Source organism: Stegodyphus dumicola, chromosome X1 (genome assembly GCF_044657685.1).
Source record: "Stegodyphus dumicola isolate Sdum_Otavi_A_Nest chromosome X1, ASM4465768v1".
Lineage (NCBI taxonomy): Eukaryota > Metazoa > Arthropoda > Arachnida > Araneae > Eresidae > Stegodyphus > Stegodyphus dumicola.
In genome coordinates, this window is record NC_140780.1 from 164,355,080 (window position 1) to 164,372,739 (window position 17,660).

Sequence of the window (17,660 nt, forward strand, 5' to 3'; positions counted from 1 at the left end):
TTTGTGTTATTACAAAAAAAAAAAAAAAAATGTAATTTTTGGGTCCTGTTTTATGTACCCTACATAATTGTATATGTTGTTTTTAATTGTTTCTATTGTATGTACTGTTTTTAATTGTTAAATATTCTCATCTCTCCCTTTCCTTTAACTGTTACTGTCTCTCATTTGAATTGAAAACATCTGATCATCTTTTGCCTGCGTTACTTTCATCATTTGTTGATAACATTACTATGTTTTTTACTAAAATAAAATCCATATAAATGGTCTATTACAATCTTAGAATATATTGAAACATTGATTTAGTTAGCGAATTTAATTTCGTACGTAATTTTTTTTTTTAGTCCACAGGGGCTTTGTCCCTGAAGGACTATTGTTTTCATTTTGCGATTTTTGCGTCGGAACCCTATAAACAGCGTATCACTTTTCAAATCGTTGCTACCAAATACTATCGCCCTGTATTATATTTGAAGAAATTAAATAATGAAGAATCTGCATAAATGTATGTATGTTTCTTGCATTGTGATAAAACAACGCTACCTACAGCCGTCCAATTGTGAATGATGTAATCCTACTGCGAATATTGACATCTGAAAGCCCAGTTTTGAAATTTGGAATTTTTTTTATTATCGATTTCATATTTTGTAAAACTTTAACGAATTTTTGATTAACAAACTCAACGATTTAAAAGCAAGCAATGGCAACACTCTGCGGGAGGGGTGGGAACTTTTTATCTCCAGCTCGCGGAACTGTGTATCATAAATTCTAAAGATATGCTAATTTTAAAATTATTTTGCGAACATTGCTTTTGAACTGAATTTTATGGTTTAAGTGCAAAGAACATGATATTTAATAAATAAAGATAACACAGAAAACGTTTAAAAAAAACCCTTTGGATGTAATTTAAAATCTGAAACCTTTCAGATCCCCCCCTCGCTTCCAGGTTACGTATTTTAATGAAGAGTTTCAGTTTAGCTTATGGCTAGAGTTTAAATTTTATTGTTTCTGAAACGTAAATATATAACTATATTGGAATATTTTCTCTGTGGAGTATGTAATAACAGATGAATGCTTTTTCACTGTCAGTGGAGTGTTTGTTTCTGATGGTGAAAATGAACAGAACATGCTGCTTTGAATCAGATATCAGTATTTTTTTATCAATTATCTTGCAGTAAATTTCCTCATAAAGAAGTTAATTAAACGTTTTCTGCCCTTAACATTAATGTGCAATGTGTCAGTGCATTGGCTGGAATTTGCTAGTTTTAAAGAAATGCTTTGCAAGCTAATCTGATATTTTTACCTCATTGATTATGCTACATTACACTCAAAGGCCCGTCCACACGGGTACGCTCGTGATGTAGTTGACGCAACTGTTTTGACGTCGGCGTAAATTCGCGTGCCGCAGAAGACGTAAAACTGAGTTCGCTCCTGTTCAGCTTTTATGTCCGTAAGGTGAACGAACAGCCAGTAGCCAACCGAGTTCTTATCACGTGTCATAATCAGAAAACCTTTTTGCTTACTCCTTTCAATATGACGTCAGAACCACACAGAGATGAGTTTTTGCTTAGAAATATCATAACTGTATACAGCTATAAAATAATCAGCATTGTTCACGCCATCTTCAGATTTCTCAAACCATATATATTGGTATAAATTTCAAATTCTTATTAAAGGGGAAAACTGTATATTTATAAAGCAATGATCCGATCAGTATAATCATATGCTTCACCTGTTTATAACACTTTAAGTAATAGGAACCTAAATAAATTACAGTTTCTACGAAATCAAAGTTTCTGCCTTACAAAATTCTCCTTAATTATTATAAATATTGGTATATCATGTGAAATAAAATGCTCTATAAATATCCCAATATTAAATACACCAAACCTAACTTCAGCAATATAACAACTTGTAAAATAAAGTAGTTGACTGTGAAAGAGTATTTAATAAAATACAATTACGAAGTTTTGGAGGAAAGTTACAACTTGTGTCATACAGGAATCATTTATTGAAGTTTAATTAAATTACCTTTGCAGTGACTTCTACTTGTTACACTATTTTTCACAAGCACTGCTATCACAGATAGCTGAGTGTTCAACGCGCTCCTTTGCAAATGGAAAGGTGGCGAGTTCGAACCTCACCCGTGGGCAATATATAATTCAGTTAGCTTTTCTCATTTTGAAACGTGTTTCTTATATTTAATCATGAATCATTATATTCTTATTTTACTATTATTATTATTATTGTTTTCATTTCTTATTTTATTCATTATTATTATTGTTTTTAGTTTAAAAATGTGCATTGCAAATAGAAACCCTTATGTAATAATATATCTGCATCTCTTTATCATATATCATCTATAAATTATCTCTTTATTTTTACTTTATTGCATATTTTATCATGCACATAATTTCTCATAAACTATCCAAAGTTTGAACCTCATTCTAAATTCAAGAATAAATAAAAAGAAAAACAAAAGACTAAGGGAGGGGGAGTTTAAAAAATATGAAGCTGGTTTTATTATATGTTGGATGGTGTATATAAAGAGAATTAAGTAATTTAATTCTCTTTTATATACTGTATTCCAAACCAATTTTATAAATCCTAATTTTCATACAATATAGAATCTGCAAGTCTGTCAAACTGGTCGATATTAATCGTGAAGTAATTAAAAAACAAGTAATATAAAAAAAAGTCAATTCCTACTTAGGTCCACAAACAAAAATTAAAAAAATACAAAAAAAATTAAAAATACAAACAGAATTTTTTTAAATTAAAAATTTTAATACGTGAAAAAGTTGTATTAATATCAAGTGTCATCTACTACAAGTTTAAAAAATTGTAATTGAACTTCAGTGGATGAAAAAAAAGTATTTTATTAACGACTGAAAATTTGAACAAAATATACGGAGAGTGTGAGCTAATAGTAGGAATTTAATAATTCTAGATATTCATTTCGCAAACGAGGCAGTAAAGAAAAAAAAAAAATCTCTTGAAACAGGTGGCTCTAAATAAATCTTTCGGAACCATTCTAGTCATTTTTTCGCGGTTTTGCCTCTGCTTAATGAAGTAAAGTTTCAGCTATCAAAAAATCATTTGATTCGGGAAACTTGCCGCAAACGTATATAAGCACAGCGAAGTAACAAGATACAGCTCCGTTGATGCTATATTAAAGCGCCACGTGATTTTTGCACAAAATAATGTGATTGGTTAAATGCACTCTTCGCAAGCGTACTCGTTTGGACGCTTTTTCGCTGGTAACGTAAAAGGGCGTTCGTCAGCTACGTTTCCAGCGTAGTCGTGTGGACGGGCCTTAACTGTGGATATTTTCTGTCCTATTAAAATTTTCAGTTATATATATATTACATTTATAACTAAACTGATGTATATTTAAATTATTTTAAATAGTCTACAATGTATAGTTAATGTAATTTTTTCCCTCTTTTTGTGTGTTTGTGCGCAGATACTGTCATTTGAAAAATATCAAGGAGATTGTACAAGCCTAATACAGGGTTTTACTAGAAGTTTAATGATGAAGGCTACTTCCTTGGTGAAAATTGTTTATCATTTCAGGTAATTATATATGCTAGTTGCTAAAATATTACATAGAGACTGTGACCATATTCTAAATGGAGTTGTATAATAATGAAGTCTGTTTTCGTTGTTAATGATAATGTGAAGTCAGTCACTCAAATAACCACCTTGTTATATAAAATTATTGGTATGCTGATATTTCCTTTAGCTGGATTCTACATTCCAGATATAAGAAATATTAGCATGCAAAATTATTATGAACTCAAGTAGCTTGTGATGTGGCAGTAGTGCCACAGACTTATCCAGAAAGTTTCAGTTAATAGATGTAGTCAGTTTTTTATGTCTGTGTCATGGAGTAGAGACACAAACGTTTTGCAATTGCATCTTCGGTAACTTGGCAATGTCAAAACATTGTGAAGTAGTCGCTTTTAGAATCGACCATTCTTACTGTGTTCATCATGAAGAGAAAGCTATTCTAGAAAAATTAAAAATAGAGGAGCACGCACATTTAATAAATAGATATCTCCTAGTTGTACGCTTTTGCTTTTCGGGAAAAATCGAGAAAATACCAGAATATGCTAGTGCGTGATTTAAAAAGCTTATAAAAGGAGGAAAACCTCTCAATTCAGGAGTTATTGTATGAGTTTGTTTAGAAAACTGCTGTTGTTTACTATAGCGAATTCGCGGTGAAATCGGATTAGCTTTCTCTACGTTTCTTTGTTTTAAATTAAGTTCTGTTGAACGTTTTTAGTAGTTTAAAAGATAACTACTGTGAGATTTTGGGATATTGTACGACTATCTGAGGAACTTTAAGCATTTTGTTTTATTTGTTGTGATAATAATAAATTTTATTCTCTTTTCATCGGATTTCTGCATTCAATTTAAACGAACCCATACGCGCGTAACAATTTCTGGTGTCAGGATTGGGGTTTTGAATGCCAATTACAAGAGCGATGGAAGAACAATTAAGGCAATTTATGGCAGCCTTTGCTGCATTTAAAGAAGAGATGAAAGTTCTGTTAAAGTAAGATGAAAGCTTATCAGGCAAAGATAAAAGCTGGGCAACAAGAGATGAAAAGAGAAATTACCTGCATAATAGAAAATAAATTTGAGGCTATGGAAGGCAGAATAGACGCGGTTGAAAATAAATTTGGACAAATTGAAGAGAAAGTTTCTTCTGTCAAGGAACAAATAGAAGAGAGAGAGTTTCTGCCGTAGAACAACAAATCGATTACATAGTTTCTTCTGTGAAAGAACAAATAGAAGAGAGAGTTTCTGGCGTGGAACAATAATCTGATGATAGGGTTTCTGCTGCCGTCGCTAAAGAAGTTCACACTTTAAAGAAGTGCATAGTGACAGGAGGAAGCAATTCTGATGGATTTAAATTATTTCCATGCCAGCTCGTCGTCCCTCCCTGAAGTTATCCACGTATGATGGAAAGACTTCCTGGAAAGTGTATAAGACACAATTTTCTGTAGTGGCGGATGCGAATGGATGGGATTCCCAAGCTAAGGCCTGTCATCTCGCCGCTTTTTTGAGAGCAGACGCAGCAGATATCCTTCAGGCTCTTCCCGAAAACGAAAGGCTAGATTTCGAAGCGGCGCATTGGAGCTGCGGTTTGGAGAGAAATGTTTGAAAGACTGCAGTAGGCTTTAATTAAAATCCCGCCAACAAAAGCCCACGGAAACACTCCAGAAACTCGCCACAGATGTTCAAAGGCTGTCTCATCTCGCCTTTTGGATTGCCCGACAGAAACAAGGGAAATCCTGTCCCTGCAATACTTGATCGAACGCATCCGGGATCCTGAAATACAGAAAGCTCTATGAATGGCGGATGTTAAAGATTTGAAAAGCGCTCTAGTGTACGCCATGAAATTCGAGGCTGCACAGCAAGCAACTCATAAAGACCGCCACTAGTCAAAGCTGCTCAAGTTCAAAAGCCAGGGGACTAAATGGCTGCCCGTCTAGATCATTTAATCCGACAACTCAGTGCCTTGAAACGGAATATTAGTGACAAGAAACCGACTTTAAAGTGTTGGAACTGTGGAGCTGAAGGACACATATGGCGGAACTGCAGAATACTCCAGGTTACGGATGTTAAGATCGCTCCTAGGAAGCAGCAGGAAACTAATTAGTGACCATCTCTCGGGGCGGAGGTTTCCAAATAATGAAAAGCCCCAGTGTAAAGCGTATCAGATTTCTGCAGTGAGAGGCGGCAGTAATGGACTTTTTATAATAGGACATATTAATGGAGTTCCTTGCATTATGACCATATGGCGATAGATACAGGAGTCAACGCTATCATCATCCGAAAAATTTAGCTCAACACAATTGGGAAGCAAACTTATCAGGACGCCGCCCTGCGTCACCCTCCAGACTGTGCCCGGTGAGAAGTTCGACGGACGTTAACATCACGTTTGGAAGTGCCGCTTTCCATCACATAGCATATGCGGCAGATATTACTGATCCTTGCATACTCGGAAGAAAATACAATTTTTCCTTGGACTTTAAAAATAACGAATTGCATTTTGCCTCTGAGGACATAGAGTTATTTGGAATTAATGATTAAGGAGTTAAATCTCTCCATAAAATCATAGCACAAGACAATAAATATCACAATACCGACAAGAACAAAAATTTTACTTCCTGGATCCATAGCCAAAAACAGAAATTTTCTCTACGGCATCATAGAATATTCCAACAACTGTAATAGCCCGAAAGGAGTACTAGTAGCCTCAGCATTCGTCGACTTCTCGAGAATCGTTATCCCGGTGAGAATTGCCAGTGTAACTGGGAAGGCGAGAGTTATTAAGAAAGGTGAAGTGATTGCAGCATGTACTCCAGTAACCAGCGTTGTGTTATGAAATTGTTATGTATTATTTTACTGTGAAGAGGGATTCTTAGTGAATAAGGTATTTGTAATGTTCTTATTTAAGAGTTAACGTTTAATATATAGTAAACTTTTTCGTTCGCTTACGGCAAAGCTCTTTTAAGTTTAGCTGAAGAGCTAAAGGCTATGCAGCTAAAGAGTGGGACTTTTTTTTTTTACTTCCGTTCTCACAAAGCGGTAACTTTGCGGTCAGCTGCAATTTCCCCTGCTTTTCTTTCGGGGGGGGTGACCACGTGTTTTGGGTTAGGAGGCGAGAAAGTATTTTTGACCTTTCTGAAGAAGAGAACTGTGTGATATGGTTATTACTTACTGGTGTCGCAAGTTTAACTGAATTACGATTGAAAATATTCCTGTGGTTGCGCGGCAACGAGGGTTTGTCATTTTAAAAGAGAGGACTGATTTTCTTAGAATGTTTATTGGTTTATTGCTCTTGTTCTAGTTGGCTACAGAGGATTCCAGTTTTGTTTAAAATTGGCTAATTTTTAATTTTAGTGATGTTTGAGCCGATAGGGAATTAGAGGCATTACATTTTGAGCGTCAACCAAGGCTTCTTAAGCTGTTGCACGAGAGGCAGGAGCAGATTTTGTGAGATTTTTTTTTTGAGCGAGTCCTTACCTACTCTTCTGAAGGGAAGCGGAGGGGGCAGCCGCCGTTCGCGGTTAAAGTTAAGGCTTCCCCATGGTTTTGGGCTACGGACACCCGTCCGAACGCATGGCGGACTCCCTTCTTGACAGACGTGGGCGATTATGATGGAAGATCTGGGTAATAGGTCTAGTGTTATACCTGACCGGCAGATTTTGTTTGAAAAATTTGTCGCTGGCATTTTTCCCCCCTTAGGGAAGAATTGAGTTCGAATTGCTCGCGCTAAAGTTCCAGATTACTTTGGAAAATATGGAAAGAGAGTAGTCGTTATTCCCTTATGTTTGCCGTTGTCGTCGTCTCCTAAATTCTGCCGTGGTCTGTTGTCCATCTCCTGCGGTTATCTTCAGAGAAACTTCGAAATGAAAGGGAAGGCTGATTTTAGAGTTAAAATGCTACTAGACAGAGTATAGCGCTGGAACTAATGAAAAAATTCTCGTTGTACCTTGAACAGACTTCAGTATCGGTTTTCCTGACAACGATGAAATTTTGTACATTGTTTCGATGATTTGTGACTAGATCCGGGCATCTCCCCGGGTCCGTGAGACTTGTGTACGCGGATTCCATGAGTGAATTTTTGTTTCCTCTCATTTAGATGTTTTTTCTACTAGTGTTTTGTCCATATAGAGGGAGTGATTTTTTTTTTTTTTTAATGTTTAATGTTCATGTTTATTTAATTTCAATATGCCTTAAAATAAATATTTCTGAAAAGAAATTTTTCAATTAAGTTATTGCAATTTCACTATTATATCAAGTAATTTAATTGATTACTAAATGTCAGAGGATAAATTGTTCCATATTCTAAATTATTAATTATTGATTTGTAGTATTCATACTCGTAATTAGAGATAAGCGATCAAATGAGAAATTATGAGAAAATTTGTAGATTATCTTTTATAGGGGTAGTCTGGCCAGCTATCTAAAATTATGTTTGGAATATTTAATAAATGTGTTTGTTGATTTAGTTATTTTCGAAACTGGGTAAATCTTATTGTGGTAGTAGAAAAATTAATTTTATGTGTTTTATGTGTGGTAGTACAAAAACTAATTTTATGCGATCGACTTAGTTAATTAATTTTAACTGGTGATTAGACTTCTTTAGAGTGAGACTTATCTTTCTCTGGTGTTTTGAAGAGTTCTGTGTTGTAATTTAAATGTAAAGTGTTTTAGGGCTATCTCTAGAGTTGCATTGAAATTTATGTGTTTTCAGGTTGGAGAGCTGATATCGTTTTATCTTAGAGAGAGATAGCGTGTTAATGATTGTCTTGCGGAAGTACATTGAACATTTTGGCTTTGATAAATAATCTTTGATTCTACCAAAACACCAAGGAGGATATTTTCCTTTTGATTTAAAGAGTAGGAAAAGTTTTATTATTATCAGAGTAGTAGTTTGTTTGTTTTGATTTTCTTTTATGTCGCGACACTAGAAGGAGAAGTAAAGAAGTTAAAAGTTTTAAAGTAATTTTAATAATATTTATTTTTTCTCCGTAACAGTTGAAAGAAAGAATAACATCCCAGAATCCGTGTCTTCAGAGAGCATTAGATCGGAATTATTGCAGAATACGCAATTAAACGATGGAGATAGGAATGCTGCCGATCATGTCATTAAAGATCTTTAACATGTTTTCTCCCGCTCACCTTCTGACGTGGGTCGAACCAGTTTGACGCAACATAGAATCGATACCGGCGATCATCCACCAATCAAGCAACACCCAAGACATCTACCGATTGCTAAACAGGAAGAGGTACGAACACGTTTAAAGGATATAGAAGAAGGCGATGTCATCGAGCCTTCAGCAAGTCCATAGGCATCTCCCATCGTGCTCGTCAGAAAGAAAGACGGCTCAACAAGATTTTGCATTGACTATCGCCGGTTGAATGAGCTTACGAAGAAAGACAGTTACCCTCTTCCTAGAACTGAAGGCATTCTGGACAATCTTTCTGGAAGCAAGTTGTTCTCAACACATGATTTAAAGAGTGGGTATTGGCAGATAGAAATACATCCTGATGACCAAGAAAAGATGGCATTTACTACGGGACAAGGACTTCGGCAGTTCTATGTGATGCCGTTTGGACTCTGCAGTGCGCCAGCTACATTCGAACGCCTAATGGAGGCTGTTTTGAAAGGTCTTTCCTACGAGCCCTGTCTGATATACTTGGATGATATTATCATCGTCAGAAAGACTTTTGAAGAACATCTAGAAAATCTTAGAAAGTTGCTTCAGAAACTAAGAGAAGTTAATTTAAAGTTGAGTCCCGCTAAATGCAAATTATTCCGACAGGAAGTGACTTACTTATATCATCTCTGCAGAAGGTGTATGCACGGATCCTGAAAAGGTGTCAGCTGTTAAATCCTGGAAACGTCCCAAAAATGTCCATCAGCTGAGAAGCTTCCTAGGGCTTTGCACGTACTATAGGAGATTCATGGAAGACTTCTTCCATCGCAAGACCCTTAAAAAGCTAACAGAGAGCAAGCAAAAATTCTTGTGGACAAAAGAAGCGAGGATGCATTTAGCAACTTAAAGGAAGCTTTAACATCTGCTTCAATCCTGTCGTATCCTCAACTCGACAGACCATTTATTCTTGACACGTGATGCGAGCAATGAAAGTGTCGGTGCTGTTTTTGTCCCAAGAAATAGACGGCCAAGAACGTGTAGTGGCTTATTGGAGCAAGTGCCTGTCCTAAACCGAAGAGGAGTTACTGTGTCACCAGAAAAAAAGTTGCTCGCCATAGTCAAAACCATAGAAAATTTCCATCATTATCTATACGGCAGAAAATTCCTGCTCCGCACATCATTGGCCTGGCTTTTAAATTTCAAGAATCCTCAGGGTCAAATAGCCAGGTGGATACAGAGACTCCAGGAACATGACATCACTATCCGTCATCGGAAATTATCCTCACACGGAAACGCCGACGCCCTGTCAAGAAGACCTTGCTCTGTTTTAAATTAAGTTCTGTTGAAAGTTTTTAGTAGTTTAAAAGATAATTACTATGAGATTTTGGGATATTGTACGAATATCTGAGGAACTTTAAGTATTTTGTTTTATTTGTTGTGATAATAATATATTTTATTCACTTTTCATCGGACTTCTGCATTCAGTTCATAATGAACCCGTACGCATGCAACATGATTTTGAAACTATGATTACGGAAGGCGATTGGGGTCATTCTGGACTTTTGTCTAAGATTACATGTCGTAATTTTATTAAATCTCAAAATGATATTTTATAGTAAGACTAAAAAATATGTGTATAGGACATTTATATCTGTGCTTACAATTTATGATTTTGCTAGTAAACTAAGACAAACATTAATAACTTGCTAATTGTTAATATTGCTGTTTCTCAAAATTCAAATTTGAATCCTCCTTTGAAAAATCATACCACTAAATGTGAGATTTTAAAACTTGTTACTGTTGGAATATACAGCAACATTTTTCTTTGCTTTTATTCGTTGTTCTAAGTGTATGCTGTTTTTTCTGGTATGTCCTTTAATAGAATTAAGTTCACATCTAAGTTAGAGCAGTGCTTAATTTTGTAACAGAGGGGAATACTCATGAAATCAAATGAACTTTCCTTGAAAATCGAAGAAATAAAATCTGTATTGTACATTGTAATATTCTACTGAAGTAGGTAAAGAATATTATATATATGCAAGAAAAAAGAAGGAAAGCACTATAAACCAGAAATTCATAAACTATGTTCTAAGGACCTGTGGGTTGGTGGTAATCAAGGGTATGCAAATGATTTTTAAAAGTAAAATTTGGTATTTTAAAATTCTTTATAAAAAATCTAACAAAAACCATGCAGATTAATGGCTAGGTGTCTTACAGAATCTGTCATATTAAATAGGTCCTTGAAATCTAAGCTTTTAAATTTCAGCTCTAATCCTATCAAATGGTTTCCTTGTCATTCAGCAAAGTTTATTCCTCCAGTAAAAATGATGCAGATATTAAGTGTATTTTAGTGGCCCTGAAGTCTCACTGAGGGGGGAAAATCTAATTCAGCAAATAAACTTCCTGTTTGATATAAATAAATATTTCATGTTTTCTGTGTATGCTACATGAAAATAAAGATAACAGTTTGGGATTAATAAATTAGTTTTATTATAATTACTTCACTGATTGCTATTTTAGAGCAATGTTCTAACATAACTGATTGATGTACTTGACTGTGATTCAAAAAAGAAGTGCACAGGTAGCGAAGGAGGGAGGTAAGAATATTTCGCATGCAATCAAAAGCTAAGATCACAGTTTGAATGTTACAGCACAGCAAATTTGAGGATTGAAAAGTGAGTTTGCAACTTTATATGCTCTGAATACTGATACTTATTTTAATACAGATTGCAATTCATGACTGTCTTTATTGAACTGTCTTAGCATTTGTTTTTCGCATTGTACCAAACTTGTCGACAGGAATGAAGAAGAAATACTGACTGAGCTTTGAAACAATGGCCATCCCGTGCTCATTTCTCATTTACTGGGACAAATAAAAAATCTGAAGAGAAACTTAATGTTGTTTTCATTCCATCAAGAGAATGGATACAGAGAGAAACATCTATTTTATCAAGACTCTTTTGGATAAATGTGACTGGTACCGACTAACAATCGACCTGGTAAACCTGTGATGTGCTACAGATGTTGCAATAACTACCCCAGATATCGCAAGTGTGGATAAGGGCACTTGATATGTACTTGGCAGCTCCCAAAAGATAAGAGCTAACATGTATAAAGTGCAAATTAAGGCATGTTGCTTCCTTCAGAGTATGTTTCACCCCAAAACATACAGAAAATACTTTATAAAGTCATCATTCCTAATCAAGACTAGGTGTATGTGATTACAGCAAAGCCTCAAGGGCTATCTGCCTAAGGAGAAGGATGCCTTCGTGGAGGATTTTCTAAAGGAAACTGGCTCGTATAGACGTTACATATGGGGAAAACCACAAAAGCGCCCATGCAGCCAGCCCGTTCACAGGATTCGAACCTCGGACCGAACTACCGTGTTCAGCTATTTTACAGGTCGGCCGCTGATGGGCCCCCAATTAAGAGTAACAAAACAAAACTGCCAGTACTGCTCCTAGGTGTAGGAAAGAATCCTAGAAAAATAGTCACCCCATGTACACGCAGAGAGTTACAATGCGGCAGCAACTGATGAACCAGAAAGAAATTCTAAAATACATCTCAGCAATTTTCTTCAAAATCTTGTGGAAATTGCTGAAAAATGCAGGATGACAAAATGATTTATCCAAAAACTGAAGTTAGCACTTTCTGTCTTGCAGTTAACTCGAAGTGGAGGAAATGTAATTGTTTTCTGTTCGCTAAATTAATTCCCTCTGATTCAGTGTGAGTAGTCATGTGGTGTAGTCTACTTGAATGGCTCAGTGTCATTTCATGGCAAAGTACCTCAATCTCCATTCCTGTCTTGTCTTTTCTAGGACGTTTCACCTGCTATTTCACTCAAGACATGTGTTGTCAGAAGTTTAACTTATATATCTTGTTAAAGCGCCTGCTGGAGCTTCATTAAGCAATTACATAATATATTCATTGCATCATTTTTGCTCGTGCTATTGCATTGTTTGCTTCACTCTTGGTTTCACCATTCCCTGTGTAAATCAAGACTTGTTATTTGATGTAAGTATTTATTTTGAATGGTCCCCATTTGGTCAATGGTCTTTCCTCACCCCCATTCACCAGTTTGACAAGTTCGAGAAAATTAATGGCCTATTCATCAGTATCTCCAGTTGGAAGATTTTGCTTCTTCAGTTCACCAAAAGTCAAAATGTTAATTTATTTTACATTTTTTTTAACCATTGCTTTGCGTACATGTTTTTCCTCAAGTTTGTGGATTTCATACTCACTGTCGATTAAAGAGAATTTTCTTTTTTTGGTGACTTCTATATCAATCTTTGATGTCAAGAAGAGGCATTATTGCCTTATTAAGAACATATCAAGACTTCTTGCTGGGCTTACCAAAACAAAAATGCAAGATTTTATTGTGATAACTTATTACATCACTTTAAGAAAAAGAGTGCTGGTATAAAAGATTATGAAGCACACATACATAAAAACAAGTGGCTAAAATTTGACAAGCCTCAGATTTAGTCCCCTGCCCCTTATGCCATCTACACAGAGTTAGAAAGCAATTTAATGAAGCCTCAACTACTTCTCTTGCCAAGCATATGCCATCTGCCTAATATTATTCTATTATTGAACTCACTGATTAATTATATAAACCTCTGGTTTACCTACCAGAGAAGAGATGCTGTCGACCATTTCTTAGCTACTCTCATTCACGAAGAAGCTATAACCAAGCTGTTTAAGACAAATGAGGTAATAATCTTTGCTGCGGAAGATCAAGCTATGTAAGAAGCAGCCACTCTTCATATTTATGCACACTCCCTGAAAAGTTATAAAGTAAATATTTGAATTATTTTCTACAGTCAATAATAACTGTAACTAATTTTTCTTATTAGCATGCAAAAAAATTCCTCTGAACTCAAGTAGCAGGGGTGACACAGACTTATCCAAAAAGTAGCAGTTAATAGATGTATAGATGTAGTCTTTTTTTTTTTTTTTTTTTTTTTTTTTTTTTTTTAACGTATGTGTCATGGAGTAGAGACACAAACTTTTTGCCACTGCATCTTAAGTAACTTGGCAATGCCGAAACATTGTAAAGTAGCCGCTTTTAGAATCGATCATTCTTACTGCATTCATCATGCATATTTTGAAACTATGACTTAAGAAGCTGACAGTGGTAATTCTGGACTTTTGTCTAAGATTAAATGCTCATAACAGTTGCAGTTTGAACTTCAAGCATGACTACTACATTCCTATGCTGTTTCATGATCTTTGGACGTACGATGTGCACTAGATGATGGAAAGTTTCGGTGAGATCAAAGGAAAGACCTTGACCTGTATACCAATTGGTAATTTTGAAAAATTAATAATTTTAATAAATTTTACAATTTAAATAATTTTGAAAAATTTATAGATTCAACACTGTATTGATAGTCTCAATACAGTGTTGAATGTTTCTCAGCGCAGCATAGAAAAGTTTGTTGCGAATTTGGAAAAGGATCAAATCGGTCTCGTGCGGGCCCATATATGAGAAAAAAACAGATTTTCTACTTAGAAAAGGTAAATTTTCTGAACAGTTATTTTTCTCATATGAATACTCATCAGAGTTATTAAAACTTATTAAAGTGTGGTTTTATTGTGTTAATGCTTAGATAGCTTTCTTTCTTTTTAAAGGTGTTTATCCATATGAATGTATTGATTTCTCTTGTTTTGATGATTCTGAGCTACCCTCACCTTTCTGCATTTTATTCCAATCTAACAGAAGAGCCCATTAACGACAAGGACTATACTCATGCCAAGACCATTTGGAAAGCCTTTGGTCTTACCAACCACGATACTTATCATGAGTTATATGTGGTTTGTGACGTTTTCATCTTAGTCTGTGCCTTTAAAAATTCCTGCCGTTTGAGTCTAAACTTCTATCAACTCGATCCAACTTTTTTTACACTACTTTCGAGTTAGCTTATCAAGCTGCTTTGAATATGACTGGAGCTATTCATGGACCTGGAGCACTATTTATTTACTGAGCAGACTATTAGCGGCAGCATCTCGATGATATCGCATCGTCTGCCTGCGAACAAAAAATACCTTCCCTAACTTCGATTCAAAGGTACCTTCCAACTATATCATTTATTTAGATGTTAACAGTCTTAATTGGTAATCATTATTAATTATTCTCTTTCTAAAATTATTGTTTAATTGTTTCATGCTTTCTTTAGATGCATTTTTGTTTTTATTCTAAATTATTCTTCTCATATGTTAGCGGGTCAGTGGGTCAGTCCTTTCCCACGCTTATGTTTGAATGGTTGGACGAAGCCGTTGTTTATATAACAAGAATCTTGAGTCACAGAAGGCAACTATATGAAGATTTCAGATGACGCAGACGAGAACTACGAGGAGGACTTAGAATATTCGACGGAGCTGCACGACTTACAATGATTATCCTTTCGCACCAGAGCAGATGCAAATCACTAAGTAAATGCTATCAAATTACTCCCGAAATCTGGCAAATAAATTGTGTAAAATTTTTCTGAATTTTATTGGAGCAGGGAATGTGAAAAATGAGTTCTGGCTTCGGTATTCGAACTCCGGAACTCTCGATTGTTAGCCGGACGTGCTTCCAATAATGCCACGAAGTACGCTGTGAAAAGAAAGAAAACATCTTACAACCTACTTAAGAATTGGCAAGGAAACTGGGGACCCAAATGCCAAAGCGTGATGACGAATTACCGTTCACTACATTTTAGCTCGAGCGCCCACTTTACTCGAGCTCGAGCGCCCATTTTCCCTACATTTTAGCTCGAGCGAGCATTATATTTACTAGGAACGGGAACCATGAGAAATCAACGATGCCTTCGCCGGGATTTCAACTCCAATCCTACTGATTTCTAGCCGGACATGCTTCCAAATATGTGTCAATAATGCGTACTGTGGCATGTAAAGGGCCGTTCACACTGGAGTTTATCTAGGTTAACGGAGATATTTAGCAAAGCCAATGCAGCTAAGAAACAAGTTTTCCCTCATAGTGAAACGAGTTGAAAAATCTGCACTTCATGTAAAGCGGAGCTACTTGACACATGGAAATGATTTCGTTAGCACAAACTCCAGTGTGAATGTCCCTTTAAGGGACGCCGCAAGTCTTGGAGGCGATCCAAGGAGGTTAACTCGCCCCCCCGATCAACCCAGGGGGACAAAAAAATCACAGTCTGGGTAAACACAGCGCTTTATCACAATCGTCAACAAAGAGAACTCAAGTCAAAGGATCTGTCCCCCAATGTTGACTAGATTGAGCCAATTTGCCCCGGACAAATCCCTTGCAAATCCACCTGCCCTTATAAATCTAGTCATGTAACGTCCTCAAACCAAGGGGCAGACAAGACAGTAGCATATGATCCCTGCCAAGCCTGAACACATTCCTTGAAACTCGTTTGCGAAGGATCGGAAAGATCGGATTTTCTGGGAAGTGATTTATACTTCAGGACAACGCTCGGTCGCATGTTTAAGCATTTCGGTCGTATTAGAAACTGATGGAGTAGTAGTATAATATATAGCATATAAACTATATATTATACTATATAAACGATGATTCTACTCATTGTAAAGACTGTTCATTTTCCGACAGAAGTCGAGTGTGTCTGGATATTGACTGAGCCAGAACGCCGGGATTGCTCACAGTCGATCCCCGGAAAAGAACATCTGTGTACAGCGAGGAGAAATTTGTCGCATCCATCTATGTAGCTACCGCGGCCTTCCGAGAGTAAATTTCAAAACGGCCATGATTCCATACGCCGTCGATCTCAGGATTGGATTGTGTTGCAGCTTGTGCCCGAAACCTCGAAGACTTTATATGATTTCTCTGAATATTGCATTTGTTACATTTTTAAAAGTAAAAGAAACTGATGTTCTTCATGTATGTGTTGATCTTCAATTCTCGTGTTTTGTGCACACTTGCACATGACGATGTCATTTCCAACCATTTAAAGATTGAGCAAAAGTTATATCAGTCATTTTCAAGAAGACTTCCTGCAGTATTGGCCTCCAGAAAATGACCTACACCGTGTTGATAAAGTATATTAGGTTGGTGCCGTTGATATAGGTATGATGGAAGTACAGCATCCAAGCCGCAAGCATTGGTCCACTAAAGTGACATGTGCCACTTTTCACTAGCATTGGAAGTACCGCAGAACAGTTTGTGCTACGTAGGTCATCATTAATTGTAACATTATTGAACAGGACTTCGTAAAAGTGAATTATGGAGAAAGAAAATACAAGTATTTTTGCCGTATGAGTAGCATGATTTACGTTGCAAAACATCGGATTGATAGAGGTTTGGCTAATGATAGAGGTTTGGCTAATTGATAGAGGTTTGGCCACCATACGCCTATGTTGCATGGCGTGTTTGAAATCTGAAGTTGAACAGCCACATCCTTCAGTATTTTATCACAGCAAGTGGAAGTACGCAGTGTGTTTGTCATGCCTGATGAAGTAGACGTCTCTATGACTATACAGCAGTGGTTTGATTAAATTTTGTATTAAACTTGGGAAGAACGGTAACAAAACACTTGAAATGTCATAGCTTGCATAGTCGCCCTTCAGTATTTCAGTAGTTGAGGCCGTTCAAAACGTAACCCACAACTGATGGATAAAGTCTATTTTCTTAAGTTATCCGCTGTTGATATGGATGCCAACATTACCTACACATGGTCAGACAGTGAACAGTAACTTTTAGTGAAACACTTGAAACTCGTTTGCGAAGGATCGGAAAGATCGGATTTGCTGGGAAGTAATTTATACTTCAGGACAACGCTCGGCCGCATGTTTAAGCATTTTCGGTAATATTAGAAACTGATGAGTAGTAGTATAATATATAGCATATAAACTGGACTTAGCTCCAGTGGATTTCTAAGCATTTTGAACACTGAGATGGCAGCTGAAAGTGGCTGTGTTCAAATAAGGAAATGGAAAAGGCCCATGGACACTGCAAAAGAAGGTGTCACAAAAACACTCTATTCGATGTTTTAGATT

General features: G+C 36.2%; 1 protein-coding gene across 5 annotated transcripts in view; it reads left to right on the plus strand.

Annotated features, from left to right (window-relative positions):
* The window catches only part of LOC118190048 (guanine nucleotide exchange factor C9orf72 homolog), a 67,154-nt gene that overhangs the window by 45,112 nt on the left and 4,382 nt on the right, over positions 1 to 17,660 (plus strand). For 3 of the 5 annotated variants that reach the window (XM_085808389.1, XM_085808391.1, XM_035360738.2), the window contains exon 7: positions 3,461 to 3,570. In XM_085808389.1, the coding sequence (XP_085664515.1) occupies positions 3,461 to 3,570 (110 nt within the window). Of the gene's footprint in view, positions 1 to 3,460; positions 3,571 to 8,553; positions 11,626 to 14,898; positions 15,111 to 17,660 lie in introns of those variants that run through there. The other 2 variants (XR_015038735.1, XM_085808390.1) reach the window with 2 other exon arrangements.